General features: G+C 57.1%; 1 protein-coding gene across 1 annotated transcript; it reads left to right on the forward strand.

Moving 5' to 3' along the window:
• The first annotated feature begins 604 nt into the window (after window positions 1-604).
• On the forward strand, window positions 605-15,272 carry NPR1 (natriuretic peptide receptor 1). Its single transcript, XM_012791226.2, has 22 exons — window positions 605-1,887; window positions 2,571-2,770; window positions 3,188-3,301; window positions 3,703-3,838; window positions 4,203-4,294; window positions 5,041-5,176; window positions 5,409-5,493; window positions 6,633-6,753; window positions 7,493-7,567; window positions 7,801-7,878; window positions 8,346-8,450; window positions 8,716-8,787; window positions 8,900-9,056; window positions 9,337-9,492; window positions 9,764-9,932; window positions 10,628-10,774; window positions 10,866-10,989; window positions 11,159-11,227; window positions 11,529-11,703; window positions 11,935-12,033; window positions 14,360-14,451; window positions 14,609-15,272. Exons 1-22 carry the CDS (start codon window positions 1,176-1,178, stop codon window positions 14,669-14,671), a joined length of 3,177 nt encoding a protein of 1,058 aa, XP_012646680.1. The 5' UTR covers window positions 605-1,175; the 3' UTR covers window positions 14,672-15,272.
• The last annotated feature ends 726 nt before the right edge of the window (window positions 15,273-15,998 follow it).

A 15,998-nucleotide genomic window follows, 5' to 3' on the forward strand; every position in this document is an offset into this window, starting at 1 on the left:
ATCCTGCTCAACACAAAACAAACTACACACTCTCATTCCAGGAACGGCTTTGAGGTCACACTTTCCCCCCACCCCCTGCCACCCACCAGCTCTCCCCCTCTTCCTACGATCATTCGGGCGTAAAGAGTTCCTGAAGCCCTCCCACCTGGTCCTTTTCCCAAGGCTCTCCCGTGCGATCGGGAAGGCGGAGGGGACGAGAGGGAGGGCAATCGCAGACAGACTAGGTACCGAGCACTGCGGGCTCTCCTGCTTTAGCGCCTTTTCCAGGAACCCGCCACCCTGCGCCCCCGGCCCCCTGACACACACAGCCACACGCTCACGCCGCTCACTGCCCACATCCCAAACGGCACGTCGGCCCTCATCCGCAGAGGAGGTCAGGTAGGAGGGGAGGGAAAAGGTGAGGCGCAAGCGGCGCCTGCCTGCCTCCACAGCGTCTCTCCTCAGCCCTGCCCCGGCTCCCGCGAGGCCGCCGCTCCGGAGGGCGCCGCTCTGTGGAGGCGCCGCGGGGCCGCGCGGCGCGGGGGCGGGAGGGTGTGCGGGGCAGCCGCCGGCTGCCGGGCGGGGGCGAGCCGGAGTCTGGGGCAGGAAGGAGTTAAAGACCGCGATTGGCTCTTCTGTCACCGAGTCTGCGAGGGGAGGCGGCCAGGAGGGAGGGTTCGGAGCTTGGCTCGGGTCCTCCAGCGTTCCCCCCGGACAGCGGAGAGCAGAGCCAGCGGGACGCCCCTTCTGGCTCCCGCCCCGGGGCAGGCGCTCACCGACGCCTACGAACGCTCACTCCCCAGCCCTCCTCGCGCGCCCTCTCCCACCCTTCTCCCCGGGGCGCTCGCCCGCTCGCTTCTTCTCTTCTCTTTCTCTCTCTCTCACTCACACGCACGCACACACGCACGCACAAACGGTCGCTCACACTCCGGTCCCCTCCGGCCCGACGCCCTCCTAGCGCCCACCTGCTCCGCGCAGCCCTCCGCGGCGCGCCCAGCCCGCGGCACCCGGCTCGCCCCCTCGCGCTCTGAGCCCTGACGGCCGCAGCTCCTGGGCGCAGCGAGCCCCGGGGTGGGCGCCCCCGCGCCGCTCCTTCCCTTAGGGACGCGCCCGATGCCTGGGACGGGCCGCTGAGCCAGAGGGGCCCGAGGAGGCCATGGTGGGAGCGCTCGCCCGCCACGGTGCCCGCTGAGGCCATGCCAGGCCCCCGGCGCCCGGCCGGCGCTCGCCTGCGCCTGCTCCTGCTGCTGCCGCCGCTGCTGCTGCTCCGAGGCAGCCACGCGGGCTACCTGACGGTAGCCGTGGTGCTGCCGCTGGCCAACACCTCGTACCCCTGGTCCTGGGCGCGCGTGGGGCCCGCCGTGGAGCTGGCCCTGGCCCGGGTGAAGGCGCAGCCCGGCTTGCTGCCGGGCTGGACGGTGCGCACGGTGCTGGGCAGCAGCGAGAACGCTCTGGGCGTCTGCTCCGACACCGCCGCGCCGCTGGCCGCCGTGGACCTCAAGTGGGAGCACAACCCCGCGGTGTTCCTGGGGCCCGGCTGCGTGTACGCCGCAGCCCCCGTGGGGCGCTTCACCGCGCACTGGCGGGTGCCGCTGCTAACGGCCGGCGCCCCCGCGCTGGGCTTCGGGGCCAAAGACGAGTACGCGCTGACCACCCGCGCCGGGCCCAGCTACGCCAAGCTCGGGGACTTCGTGGCGGCGCTGCACCGACGGCTGGGCTGGGAGCGCCAGGCGCTCGTGCTCTACGCCTACCGGCCCGGCGACGACCAGCGCTGCTTCTTCCTAGTGGAGGGGCTGTATATACGGGTCCGCGACCGCCTCAACATCACAGTGGACCACCTGGAGTTCGCCGAGGGCGACCACGACCACTACACCATGCTGCTGCGGACCATGCCGCGCAAAGGCCGAGGTGAGAGGCGGGCACACCGGTCCCACGGCTTGGCCTCCCTTTGACTTGCCAAAGGGACCGGGATTTCCTCTCTTCTTTGGGCCAGTTTTCTCCCTTCTTGCTGCTCTTCATTCTTGTCTCAGCCTTCCCAGCCCCTTCTACCTCTGAGTTCCTATCCCCTTCTCTTCCTCACCTCCCTCCCCGCCCCCGCCCCAGTCTCTTCACCTTCCCACACTCTCCCCTCCCCCACTCCCTGCCCCACCGTCCCGCCAGTTCTTCCGGAGATAACAGGAGCGAGGACATGCTCGTGCCATCCCAGCACAGCTTAGCTCCCTTTCTTTCTACCCCATTTTCTCTCTTCCCCACAGCCTTCTCTCCTCCTCCACCCTCTCCTCTGCCCATCTCCTCTCCCGCTGGCCCCACCTCTCCCTCTCCCTCCTCCTGGCCCCACCTTCCTCACCTTCGGCTCTATCCCCCTCTCCCTATCTCCGCTCCCTTCCCTCTGCCCCCTCACACCTCCTCCTCCCACCCTTCTTCATCTTTCTCCTGCCTTGTTCTCAACTCAGCCAAGAATTGCCACTTAACTCTTGCTGCTTTCTCAGGCCCCCCATCTCTAAACCTCCTCCCCTGGGTTCCCCACCTTCCCTTCCCCTTCTCTCTCCCCCATACCTAGGCTGTCTCTCTAACTCCCCCTTCCCCTCCAGTTATCTACATCTGCAGCTCCCCAGATGCCTTCAGAACCCTCATGCTCCTGGCCTTGGAAGCTGGCTTGAGTGGAGAAGACTACGTTTTCTTCCACCTGGATGTCTTTGGGCAAAGCCTGCAAGGTGCTCAGGGACCTGCTATTCACAGGCCCTGGGAGAGAGGGGATGGGCAGGATGTCAGTGCCCGCCAGGCCTTTCAGGTGAGTGCCAAGCTGTGGAACTCTGAGCTGGTGGCACATCATTTCTGGGCACTGTGTCCCTCGGTGTCTGAATGGATTCCAGAAAAGAGGTTGTCCATGTTCACAGGGAGTTAGGCAATGAAGGGTAGGGGTCTGGCCAGGGAGACTCAGAGCCTGGGGGCTCAAACGATAAAAGAATGGGCTGAAGTGGGAGGACATCAAAGTCCCACAGACTGGGCAGGACTTGGAGAAGCCATCCCATTGGATCCCCTGCTTTGGAGCAGGCATCACCTCATGCAGGACACAGGGTCCAGTGTGACCTTGAGCTAAGCAGAGATGCAGCTCTAGGAGGTAGCCTCCCAGACATCTGGGGACCCACAGTACTGAGAGGACTGGAGTCAGCTCCCAACTCCCCCTCTCCACTGCCCCCCTCCTCAGGCTGCCAAAATCATTACATATAAAGAGCCGGATAATCCTGAGTACGTGGAATTCCTGAAGCAGCTAAAACACTTGGCCCATGAGCAGTTCAACTTCACCATGGAGGATGGCCTGGTAGGAAGGGGTCCTGGGACCCTCCAGAGTGGATCTCCAGCCCCCACTCCATGACCCCCTGCCAGTCTCCATCCTGTCCTCTCAGCCATCCCAGTATTCCCAGGTCACCCCTTCTCTCCCTTCCCATTGTTCTCTTATCTTTCCTGATAATGGAGGGGGACATGGCAAGTTCAATCTGCAACTCAGGTCCTCATCAGGCAAATAGAGATGAAACATCCTGCCCTATCTGCCTAGCAGGATTCAGAAAGCATCTTTTAAGTGGTAAAATCTCTTTGTAATGTGGGGGTGTCATTTTCTCCCATCCTCTTCCTAGCTCCCAGTGCCTCCTGTTCCCTCCCCTGCAGCACCCCATCTGCGCCTTCCTACCTCCCACTGCAGCCGAGCTCTGCTTGCCCCTACAGGTGAACACCATCCCGGCTTCCTTCCACGATGGGCTTCTGCTCTATGTCCAAGCAGTGACAGAGACTCTGGCACATGGGGGAACTGTCACTGACGGGGAGGATATCACTCAGCGGATGTGGAACCGAAGCTTCCAAGGTCAAGGCCTAGACGTGGCTCCAATGGCCTGATGGCGGGGGGCGGGGTTGCAGGTGTCCCACGGGAAGCCATGAGAAGCCTGCAGCCCCGAAGCACAGGTCACACTTGCCATGTCAGTCTTTTCCTCCCTTCTTCACCTCCACAGCTTCCTTCAGGCCCCTTTTCCCTCCAGAAGTCCTCCTAAATGTCCAACTTCAATCATTCCTGCTGCTGAAACATCTGTCCCTTTTAGTATTTACTATTGTTCTGTACATATATATGTTTGGAGGGCAAGGCAGAGAAGGTCAGGGCATGGAGAGGCGAAGTAGGGCATCCCTGAACTTCCATTCTCTCAGAACACAGCCATCTGCCCCCATACCCCCAGGTGTGACAGGATACCTGAAAATTGACAGCAATGGAGATCGGGAGACTGACTTCTCCCTCTGGGACATGGATCCTGAGACTGGTGCCTTCAGGGTAAGTTTGTGCACCCAGAAGACAGTACCAGCTCAGCATGACATCTCATCCTCCTGCTTCCTCCCACGGTCCTGCCAGGGTGCCTGTTTATTCTGTGGTCACTCCACCGTGCCTGCACACTTATGAGAGCCCTGGATGGAACAGACCCATCTCCAGTCTGGGGTAGCAACCAGAATGATAAGGACTCCCAGGCATCACACTTGGGGATCCCCTTGTCTGAAGGAGCACAACTCCCCTTCAGGGAGCTCCTAGGGTAGGCAGGCAGGACTGCTTCTCGGCAAAGACAGGCCAGCTGACGGCCTAGAGGAACATACAGTACACAGCTCTCTAAGTGCAAGAGGGGACAGGAAGGGATTGAGACCAAAGGCATTAAGAAACAGACCATCCAGAGAGGGCTCCTAGAAGAGGAGACGTGGATTAGGCCTAGGCATGTAGACTGAGGCACTACCTTTTCCTGTTTTCTATGTGCCTCAACCAAGATTATAAACTCTCTGAGTACAGAAGTAGGGTTCTCTATGGCATTTTCTTTATAAAGCCCTTGAGTAGTTTTCAAGTGTTTACACCTTGGTACATGGGCATGGGCATGGGGTCTCTATATTCAGTCACAGCAGGGGCTCAGTGAGGAGTGGACAGCCCAGCTGAAGGCCCTGAAGCAGAGCTGGGGCAGGTGGGAGGCAGGACTGCCCCCCTAGACAGGAGACTTCCCCCCAGGCCCTCGCCCACCCACCGCTCTTGCTCTCCCATAGGTGGTACTGAACTACAACGGGACTTCCCAAGAGCTGGTGGCCGTGTCCGGGCGCAAACTGAACTGGCCACTGGGATACCCTCCTCCTGACGTCCCCAAATGTGGCTTTGACAATGAGGACCCAGCCTGCAACCAAGGTGACTGGCCCTGGCCTTCCAGGCCTCCATCGTGGGGATGCTGCCTCCTTCCCCCTAAGTGGAGTCGAATAGGTGCTCCTCTCTCACGCTGAGGGTTCTCCAGAGAAAGACTTCTCCTGCCCCTTTCTCCCCTTCATCCATCCTCCCAGTTCACTGATTAACGATTAGAAGGTTCTTCCTTCTGCTGTCTAACCCAAATCTCTCTTGCTGCAACTCGGACTCTCTCTTGCAGATCACTTTTCCGCCCTGGAGGTGCTGGCTTTGGTGGGCAGCCTGTCCCTGCTCAGCATTTTGATCGTCTCCTTCTTCATATACAGGTGAGCTGTGGCATGGGCCTGGTGAGTAAGGTGGGGGTGGGCTGGAGAACCAACAGGAGAGGAGGTGGCAAGGTGGAAAGAGGGGAGGGGGAAGGGGTGAAGGGGCAGCAGGGGAAGGCCAAGGCAGATGAGGGCTTTAAGACACAGAAAAGAGAAAGGGAGGAGGGAATGGGGCAGGGAGAGAAGGGAGGTCAGGGAGCAGAAAAGCTGGGAGTGACATCATGGGGGTGTGGACTCTGCCTGTAGACTGGTCGCCCTTGCTACTCCCACAGGCCAGATGGGAAGCACTGCTCCAGAACCTTCAGGATTAGGCCCTTATTAGTTGAGCAGGGGTGATGATCCTGCTGTGTGCCAGGTGCCAAAGCTAGAGTGGAGAAGGGGGCAGAATGAGCCCCATTCCTGCCTTCCAGTGGACACTAAAATGCAAGGACAGAAATTGATGATACAGGAGAGCAAGGGGGCAGCAGAGAAAATCAATGCAGGTTGAGCATACACTTATGTGCCAGGCACTTCCACACACTGTATTTTTTTTTTTTTCATTCTTACAATAGTTAAGAAGGAAATAGCCTGGCCCGGTGAGGTGGCTCACGCCTGTAATCCTAGCTCTCTGGGAGGCCGAGGCGGGGGGATTGCTCGAGGTCAGGAGTTCAAAACCAGCCTGAGCAAGAGTGAGACCCGGTCTCTACTATAAATAGAAAGAAATTAATTGGCCAACTAATATATATAGAAAAAATGAGCCGGGCACGGTGGTGCATGCCTGTAGTTCCAGCTACTCAGGAGGCTGAGACAGGAGGATTGCTTGAGCCCAGGAGTTTGAGGTTGCTGTGAGCTAAGCTGATGCCATGGCACTCACTCTAGCCTGGGCAATAAAGTGAGACTCTGTCTCAAAAAAAAAGAAGGAAATGGATGTTAAGGCCCCCAATTTCCGAATGAGGACATTGAGGTGTCCATGCCAAAGTCCCTGGTGAGGCAGAATTTCACCCGGGCTGGCCTCCTGGCTCTCAGGCCTGAGGACAGAATCTCCCCACCCATCTCTTCGCACATGGAGTGGTCCCAGGGGTCTGAGGAGGGGCTGCTGCGCACGCCCGGCCCGGGTCAGGGCCTCAGACGTGGGCTCAGATGCAGGCTTCACACCCCAGGAAGATGCAGCTGGAGAAGGAGCTGGCTTCGGAGCTGTGGCGGATCCGCTGGGAGGACATACAGCCCAGCAGCCTTGAGAGGCACCTGCGGAACGCGGGCAGCAGGCTGACCCTGAGCGGGGTGAGAGCAGTGGGCCTTGTGTGTCTGGGTGGATGTGTGTGTTGGGGAGGGCCGAGTACCAGCGCAGTGTCTGATGGGAGGGTAGAGAGCAGGGTTCTAGTCTCAGCTCTGCCTTCACTTGCTGTGTGACCTTGAGGGAATCACATTCCCTCTCTGAGACTGTTTCAGATGAAGATTACAGCTATAGAGTCGCCCTCACAGGGCTCCTTCAAAGGTCAAAGGAGATAGTATTTGTGAAAACACATTTTTTGAAAAACACGTGAAGTGCTAGGCACGGTAGCGTGTCCATGAAGTCGCTGCTACACGGGAGGCTGAGGTGGGAGGATCGCTTGAGCGCAGAAGTTCTGGGCTGCAGTGCACTACCCGGACTGGGTGTCAACACTAAGCCTGGCATCCATATTATTACGTCGTGAAGGGAGGGAGGGACCACCAGGTTGCCTAAGGAGGGGCGAACTGGTCCCAGTTGGAAATGGCGCAGGTCAGAATTCCCTTGCTGATCGGTAGTGGGATCAAACCTGTGAACGCCACTGCACTGCAACCTGGCAACACAGCAAGGCCTCATCTCTTAAAAAAAATAAATAAATAAGACAAGTAAATGAGGACAGGATTTCCAGAGGTGGAAAATAAAGGAGGGTGACACAAAGCTAAGGCAGGGTGGTAAAGAAAGACCAGAGGTCAAGCAACCAGGATGCAGACTCGGCCCATGGCTGACCACCCCTCCGGCTCTCCACCCCTGCAGAGAGGCTCCAATTATGGCTCCCTGCTGACCACAGAGGGCCAGTTCCAGGTCTTTGCCAAAACAGCATATTATAAGGTGGGCTGGGGAATGATCACTGTCCTGGGGACTGGGACAGGGGTGTGCTCTGATGGAACCCCGGGGGAGGGCCCGGGGCAGGACTGGGCTGGCAGGAAGCAGCTGGGGGCTCTCAGGGTGGGCTCCTGGGAGCAGTTGAGGGTCCTGGGGGAGGGGTGGGCTGTCCGAGCGGTTGGAGTTCCCAAGGCACAGGGCCATGCTCCTCACAGTGACAGCCTCCATTCCTCGCCCAGGGCAACCTCGTGGCTGTGAAACGTGTGAACCGTAAACGAATTGAGCTGACACGAAAAGTCCTGTTTGAACTGAAGCATGTAATGTGGGGGAGTGAGGCGGTGGCCTGGGGAAGGGTCCCGTGGGGACACAAGGGAGGTTGGCCAACACTCTGGCCAGCACAACTGGCTATGGAGGGGCCTCAGGGTATCCCAGGAAAGGGCAGGGACTGTGGCCCTGGGATGGGCCCTTGCATCTTGTGGCTGGGAGAGGCGGGAGCATAAGATGGGAGATGGGATCACTGGGGGTACCCGGGAGGAAGGTCCTTAAGGGGCCATACACGATGCCCCGGCGGGTAGAGGGCTTGGGAGGCAGAGGGAGTAGGGAGCAGATTCTAGGGCAGGGTGGCCTAAAGAGCATGGGTGGGAGTTACCAGCGAAGGTCCTAGCAATGTCTGCAGAAAATGGATAGTGAGTGGAGGACAGTGAGGGTCCCCAAGGCTAGTGGGCAGCTTGGTGAGGAGTGAGGGAGGTGTCTGTCAGGCTCCTGATGCTGCTCCCACCTGCAGATGCGGGATGTGCAGAATGAACACCTGACCAGGTTTGTGGGTGCCTGCACCGACCCCCCCAACATCTGTATCCTCACAGAGTACTGTCCCCGTGGGAGCCTGCAGGTGAGGGGACAAGCGGGTGTCGGGAAACCTGGGTCTTGGCCCTGGCTCTGCCCCTGAGTGGCCACATGACCCCAGGCAAGCCACCTCCTCTTTCTGACCTTTTGGCTCCACCTGGAAAGTGGGAGTGGGGGGGAGGGCAACGACACTTCATTAAATCCAAGGCTTTGTCCTTTTCCATCGGTTTATGTCAGTAGGACCCTGCAGCCTCCTCCCACTCCCAGGAGGAGTCTGCAGGGGACTGGTCTGACCCTCCCTGCCCCAGCAGGACATTCTAGAAAATGAGAGCATCACCCTGGACTGGATGTTCCGATACTCTCTCACCAACGACATCGTCAAGGTAGGCCCCAGAGGGTCCACTGGACGTGTGGGGAGGGTCCAGGCATGCTTCTCCTGGCCATGGCTGGAGGGCCCACTCATGCCCAAGACCTCTGCCTCCCCAAATTTCCCAGGGTATGCTGTTTCTACACAATGGGGCCATTTGTTCCCATGGGAACCTCAAGTCATCCAACTGCGTGGTAGATGGGCGCTTTGTGCTCAAGATCACTGACTACGGGCTGGAGAGCTTCAGGGACCCGGAGCCAGAGCAGGGACACACCCTTTATGCCAGTGAGCCTTGATTCTCAACCCCTAACACCCACCCTGAGCACCACCCAGTCGGGGGACCAATGTCTGGCCTCTGATGGCCTTGGGCACGAGTTTCCTCACTCCAGCCTCAATTCATTCATCGGTGAAAGGGGGGAGATCAGACTAAGTGGTCTCTAAGGCCTCTTCTGGCTCTAACACTCAGTGTGATGTGTCTGGATCAATCTTGGCCACATCCTTGTTTCCCACTCGCCCCTTAGCTTTGGGCTCCCTCACCCTGTGACTCCTGACCTCTGGCCCACAGAAAAGCTGTGGACAGCCCCTGAGCTCCTGCGAATGGCCTCGCCCCCCGCCCGGGGCTCCCAGGCTGGTGATGTGTACAGCTTTGGGATCATCCTTCAGGAGATTGCCCTGAGGAGTGGAGTCTTCCACGTGGAAGGTCTGGACCTCAGTCCCAAAGGTGAGAGGACCATACTTCCCTGTATCCCTGTCACAGCCTCAACTAACCCCAGCCCCAAGGAGAGGGACCCTGGAGGCACCACCACACCTTCTGGAATGGGGCTTGGGCCACTGCTTGACCCACTGCTGCCAGTGACCAGTCGCCCGCCCAGGTCCCCTGCTCCACGCATTGGTCCTGGACTGCCCCAGCCCAGCCACGCTGGTTAGCCCCAGTCTCTCTCTGGACCCCTGGCTAACCCCACCCCTCAGCCCCTCTCCCGCCCACAATACAGAGATCATCGAGCGTGTGACTCGGGGTGAGCAGCCCCCCTTCCGGCCCTCCCTGGCCCTGCAGAGCCAGCTGGAGGAGCTGGGGCCGCTGATGCAACGGTGCTGGGCCGAGGACCCTCAGGAGAGGCCGCCGTTCCAGCAGATCCGCCTGACGCTGCGCAAGTTTAACAGGTCTCTGGCGTTAGTCGTGGGGCCCCTACCACAGCTGCCATACACCCAACACTTCTGTCTTGTCCCTGCAGCAGCAGAGGGAGCCCCCTCAGCACTTCTCGTACACAGCCAGCCTCATGGCTGCCTCTGCAAACCCTGTATGACTCCACTGTCCCCATTGTCTGCCACTTTTCATGCCCCTCCCTCCACCATTGATGCCCCACACCCTTCCTGCCCACTGCCCCCACTGGCCCCTAGACTTTTCAGCAGTGTGTGGAGTAAATGAGCCTCACACCCTGGCCTCCCACCTTCCTGTCTCCTCCCCTGTGGGCTCCCGGCCACCACCAGAGCCCCTGCCCCAGCCCCTGATCGCCCTTTCCCAGTGTGGCCAGTGGGGCCCGGTTCCTCCAGACGCGGCCCTCTGCTGCCTGTGTGTCGTGGCTGTCCACAGCTGACGCTAGTCCTTCTCTGCCTCCCTGTGTTAATAGCTCAAAGAAGGACAAAATATCCATGTCTGGAGCTTCATACCTGACACTGGGACCTCAGAGACGAATTAAACTTTCCTCCTGCCCTTTTCCCCTGCTCCTCTATGCTGCTGTGCCCCCCGCCCCGACTCCTAGAGCCGCCACTACAGCCTGGGCAGGGTACGAGCCTAGGGTGGCACTCGGGGTAGGGCCGCGTGCTCCTCTCTCACCCCCTACCACCACCCCGCCCAGGGAGAACAGCAGCAACATCCTGGACAACCTGCTGTCGCGCATGGAGCAGTACGCCAACAACCTGGAGGAGCTGGTGGAGGAGCGGACCCAGGCGTACCTGGAGGAGAAGCGCAAGGCCGAGGCCTTGCTCTACCAGATCCTGCCTCAGTGAGTGCCCGGGTCTGGGGTCACCCCCACAAACACAGCCCCACCCCAGCCCCGCCCACCCTCTGATCCTGCACCTGCCCTGACCCCTCAGCTCAGTGGCTGAGCAGCTGAAGCGCGGGGAGACAGTCCAGGCCGAAGCCTTTGACAGCGTCACCATCTACTTCAGTGACATTGTGGGCTTCACAGCCCTGTCAGCAGAGAGCACGCCCATGCAGGTAAGCCCACGCAGGTAAGCTGGGGCTCAGCCACAGGTGTGAGAGCGGCAGGCCTGCGGCTTGGCTTAGCATCTCCATCCCATCGGGCCTGTCTCCTGCTTTCATTTCCCCCCCCAACCCCAAGTGGGGTCCTTATTCCCTGTCCCTCTTAGCTTCTCTTCCCTTCCAGGTGGTGACCCTGCTCAATGACCTGTACACTTGCTTTGATGCTGTCATAGACAACTTCGATGTGTACAAGGTGAGGGTGGGAGTCCAGATGGCAAGGGACAGATAGACATGGACAGTGTCAGAAAAAAGTGAGAGGCAGAGAAAATGATGTGGAGTCTTAAGAGAGGAGACCAAGGGACATGGGCAGAGACAATGACACAGGGAGATCTAAGAACAGAGAGATGGCGCAGAATGGGGGATGAGCAAAGACAGTGGCAGGCGGATTGGGGGACGTAGTGACGGTGCACACAGTGTGTCCGGTGGCACAGGGAAGAGAAAGTTCCTGCCCTCATGTCCTGCACCCTCTGCCCCCAACCCTCCCACACACACAGGTGGAGACGATTGGCGACGCCTACATGGTGGTGTCCGGGCTCCCAGTGCGGAACGGGCGGCTCCATGCCCGGGAGGTGGCCCGCATGGCCCTGGCGCTGCTGGATGCTGTGCGCTCCTTCCGCATCCGCCACCGGCCCCAGGAGCAGCTGCGCTTGCGCATCGGCATCCACACAGGTGAGGTGGCCGAATGAACGTAAAGGGCACGCCAAAAGCCTGGAGCTTCAGAAGGGAGACTTCTCTCACACACACACACACATCCTGGACCCCCTCATAACACGCAGGCTCGCACGCACAGCTCGGACCTCAGATCCCACCTCCTGATTCTGCTGGAGCAGCCACTTCCCTCCCTTAACGCCCTCCCTGCGCCCTTGCTGATGGGCTCCGCTTTCCCCTTGCCCCTCCCAGGCCCCGTGTGTGCCGGAGTGGTAGGGCTGAAGATGCCCCGTTACTGTCTCTTTGGGGACACAGTCAACACGGCCTCAAGGATGGAGTCCAACGGGGAAGGTACAGTGCCCTCCTGGAGGGAGTGGGTAGGGCAGGGCGGCAGGGACGATGCCACCGTGTGGGCAGCTCCTGCCTACACCATCTCTGTTCCAGCTCCTAGTCCTGTCTCCTCCCCAGTCCCCTTCTCATGCTAGTTCAGTCTGGGCTCATCGCCTGGACTCTAATCAAGAGACTCAGACTCCGGCTACACCCTCTTGCCAAGTGATGTACAAGTAATTCCTGGCCAATGTTCAACAGGTCCCAGCAGAAGTCCTCCTTTAAGTCCCTCTGCTCCCTTTTCAGGGTGGTCCAGACGGCTCAGAGCCGGCCCACTTGGGTGTGAATCTCAGCTTCACAGTTAGTTGTGTGTTAGTTTACAGTACCTGTCTGAGCCTTGGTTTTCCTCATCTGTAAAATAAGAGTAAAATGTCTACCTCATAGGAGTTATCTGAGAAAACCACAGAAAATGCCTAGCACAAAATTGCCGTTCAACTTCTCTGAGCTTTTGCTGTTTATCTGCAAAATGATGCCTATCTCAGGGTTGTAAGAAACCTAGCACACTACCTGGCACCCAGTAGGTACTTAATAAATGCTTGCTCCCACCCTTCCCTTGGTCTTGCTTCCTGTTTATCTTCTAGCCTCTTGCTGTATTCAACACAATTCAATTCAGTAAACATTATTGAGCCACTACTGAGTGCCAGGCCCTGGGTTACAAAGATGACTCAGACCCAGAGTTAGCTGGGGGGTCCATGTGGGCCCCTCCACACCTCATGGTACAAGGAAGGCTGCCTGGGAGCCTGTACTGGCAGCCCACAGGGATCTGGTCCAGCCAATATCACTGGGTACTGTGTTTGGGGCTCTCAGGGTAGAGTCCCTTGCTGAGGTTTAGTCTTCAAGGAGTACATTCTCAGAAATTGTTAGCAGGGCACAGTGGCTCATGCCTGTAATCCTAGCATTCTGGTAGGCTGAGGCCGGTGGATCGTTTGAGCTCAGGAGTTTAAGACCAGCCTGAGCAAGAGCAAGACTCCATCTCTACTTGAAAAATAGAAACAAATTAGCTAGACAACTAAAAATATATGGCAAAACTAGCTGGGCATGGTGTCACATGGCTGTAGTCCCAGCTACCTGGGAGACTGAGGCAGGAGGATAGCTTGAGCCCAAGAGTTTGAGGTTGCTGTGAGCTAGGCTAATGCCATGGGACTGTAGCCCGGACAACAGAGTGAGACTCTGTCTCAAAAAAAGAAAAAAGAAATTGTTCAACAAAACAAGCTTGCTGTGATGCAGACCCCAGAAGAAGGGACATAATTCAGAGAGCAGTTGAAGGGTGCAGGAATACCGGGACCCACTCCATCACTGGCCTTCTCAGCAGCCTGGGCGGATCTCCTACCCTAGGCCTCAGTTCCTTAGCCATAAAATGAAGGTACAGAGTCAAATAGTGATAGCAACAACTTGTATCATGTTTCCTATGTGCCACATTTTATTTAAATACTTTATGAATGTTACACTCACAACAAGGCTTTCCTTTATTTTATTTTATTTATTTTTTTGAGATGAGATCTCACTATATTGCCAAGGCTGGTCTTGAACTCCTAGCCTCAAGCAATCCTCCTGCACTCGGCCTCCCAAAGTGCTAGGATTATAAGCATGAGCCACCTTGCCCAGCCTGATCTCCACAAGGCTTTGGGATGGGTACTGACTGTCACAATCAACATTTCACAGGTTAGGAAAATGAAGCATAGAGAGTGTATATCTCTTATCCAAGCAAGTGTCCAAGCCGAGATTCATCCTGAAGCAGAGCAGGATCCAAAGTGTGAGATCCTAACCACTCTGCTGTTGTGTCTCTCTAGAGCCTGGTGACACTACAGAGCAGTGCTGCCCAATAGTACTTTCTGCAGTCACAAAAGCATTCTATGATCTGTGCTGTTCAATATGGTAGCCTCTGGGCACATGTGGCTACCATATTGATCCCTTGAAATGTGACTAGTGCAACCAAGGTTCGATATGGTAGCCTCTGGGCACATGTGGCTACCACATTGATCCCTTGAAATGTGACTAGTGCAACCAAGGCTCTGAATTTTTACTGTTTTTAGTTTTAATTAATTTATATTTAAATAGGTACATGTGATTGGTGGCTACCATATTGGACAACACAGCTCTAGAGTTCTAAAGGAGAAGCTAATATGGTCTCACACTACTTGGAGGGGCTGGGACCTCTCTGAACTAGGCTTCTTGGCTGAAAGGAAGGAGAGCATCTGCCTGCCCCCACAGTCCCGGATCTCTTCTGCCTCCACTTTCCAACCTGTATCTCTTGCATCCCTCACCTTCCTGTCTCCCCTATCCTCCCCAGCCCTGAAGATCCACTTGTCTTCTGAGACCAAGGCTGTCCTGGAGGAGTTTGGTGGTTTTGAGCTGGAGCTTCGAGGGGACGTGGAGATGAAGGTAGAGAGGGAAGCCTCTGCCCTCACCACCCCTTGGGGTCCCAGAGGGGTCACCCTTCTCAAGCAGCCAATGCCACTCCCATCCCAGGCCTCTCATCTGATTTGGGAAAGTGGGTGTGCCACTCTCCACCCCAACCTCCTCTTCTTTTTCCCTCCAGGGCAAAGGCAAGGTTCGGACCTACTGGCTCCTGGGAGAGCGGGGCAGTAGCACCCGAGGCTGACCTGCCTTCCTTCCTGTCCCTGTGTCCCTGCCACACCTCCCGACACTGTGCCAGAGGTGTCAGAGAGGTGCCAGGCCTCAGGCTCACCCACAGCAGCCCCATCATCACCAAAGGATTGGAGAAGGAGGTTGAACAGCCCAGGTGTGCTGACCCCAGTGGAGACACCAGACACAGCCTCTGAGAGAGGACTGGTGTGGGGCAGAACTCCGAGCTCACAGCGCTGGACCAAGGCACACCATCATGCACAGTGGCACACGCACGGGCACTGCTCCGCTCTCCAGCCTGACTCAGGGCAAGTTGCGCTGTGGATTCCCAATCCTCCTCCCCAGGCCTGTGCCCTCCTCCCTCAACCTTGCTACACTGCGACTTCCACTGGGGGGGGAAGAACCATCTGAGGGGGCATTTGAAGAGACACTAGGTGAATCTAGGAGTGGGGAGTCCACGTCTGGGCCTAACCCACATGGGCCACAATACCCCACCCCACCCCCACCCAACAGTGGCCACAGCGCACAGGGGAGGAGCGGCTGGCACAGAGGGACCGCAGGCCTGCGTGCCTTGCTTCCACTGTGGGCAGAGACCATTAAAATCTTTATTCCAGTTACAGTGTCTCTTCTTGAGGGAGAAAGGGTTGCCAGAAAACAGTCCTGTTCTCCACCCTCTACTTCAAATAAGACTCTTGCTTCTCCAGCTGGGAATGCAGGGTCTGAAAAAGGCTGCAGTTCACCTTCAACTTTGAGGAGATCACGTTACAGCCTATGGATGACCCAGCAGTGCTGACACTTTTGGTCCAAGGACCCATTTACACCCTTAAAAATTATTGAGGGCCCCAAAGAGCTTTGTTTATGCGGTTATGTCTATTGATTTTTGCATATTAGAAATTAAAACAAATTCTTATTTATTGACTCATTTAAGATAATAATAATAAACCCCTTATGTGTTAATAATTTTTTTACTGCTTTATCAAGAACATTCTTAAAAGAAACTGGCCTTTTTGTTGTGTGGTAGTGAAGAATACAATGACTAATTTGATGCCTAATTTGCCTTGATTTATTAATATGTAAGGCAACAGCAGTTCTATCCCCATTGCTTTTGCACTTCTGATGCAAATGTCAATAGTCAAAAAGGCAAATAATGTTTTGGTATTATTATGAATATCATTTGACCTCATCTATCCCCTAAAAGAATCTTGGGGAACTCCTAGGGTCTGTGTACCGCACTCAGAGAACTGCTGTATTACCCAGTGGTTGGCATACAGTAGGAATAATATAATTAGTGTGGACTGAATGGAGAGGACTGGGAGCCAGGAAGGGGGTTGGAGTGGGGTGGG

The sequence above is a fragment of the Microcebus murinus genome, chromosome 2, assembly GCF_040939455.1.
Source record: "Microcebus murinus isolate Inina chromosome 2, M.murinus_Inina_mat1.0, whole genome shotgun sequence".
Taxonomy (NCBI): Eukaryota; Metazoa; Chordata; class Mammalia; order Primates; family Cheirogaleidae; genus Microcebus; species Microcebus murinus.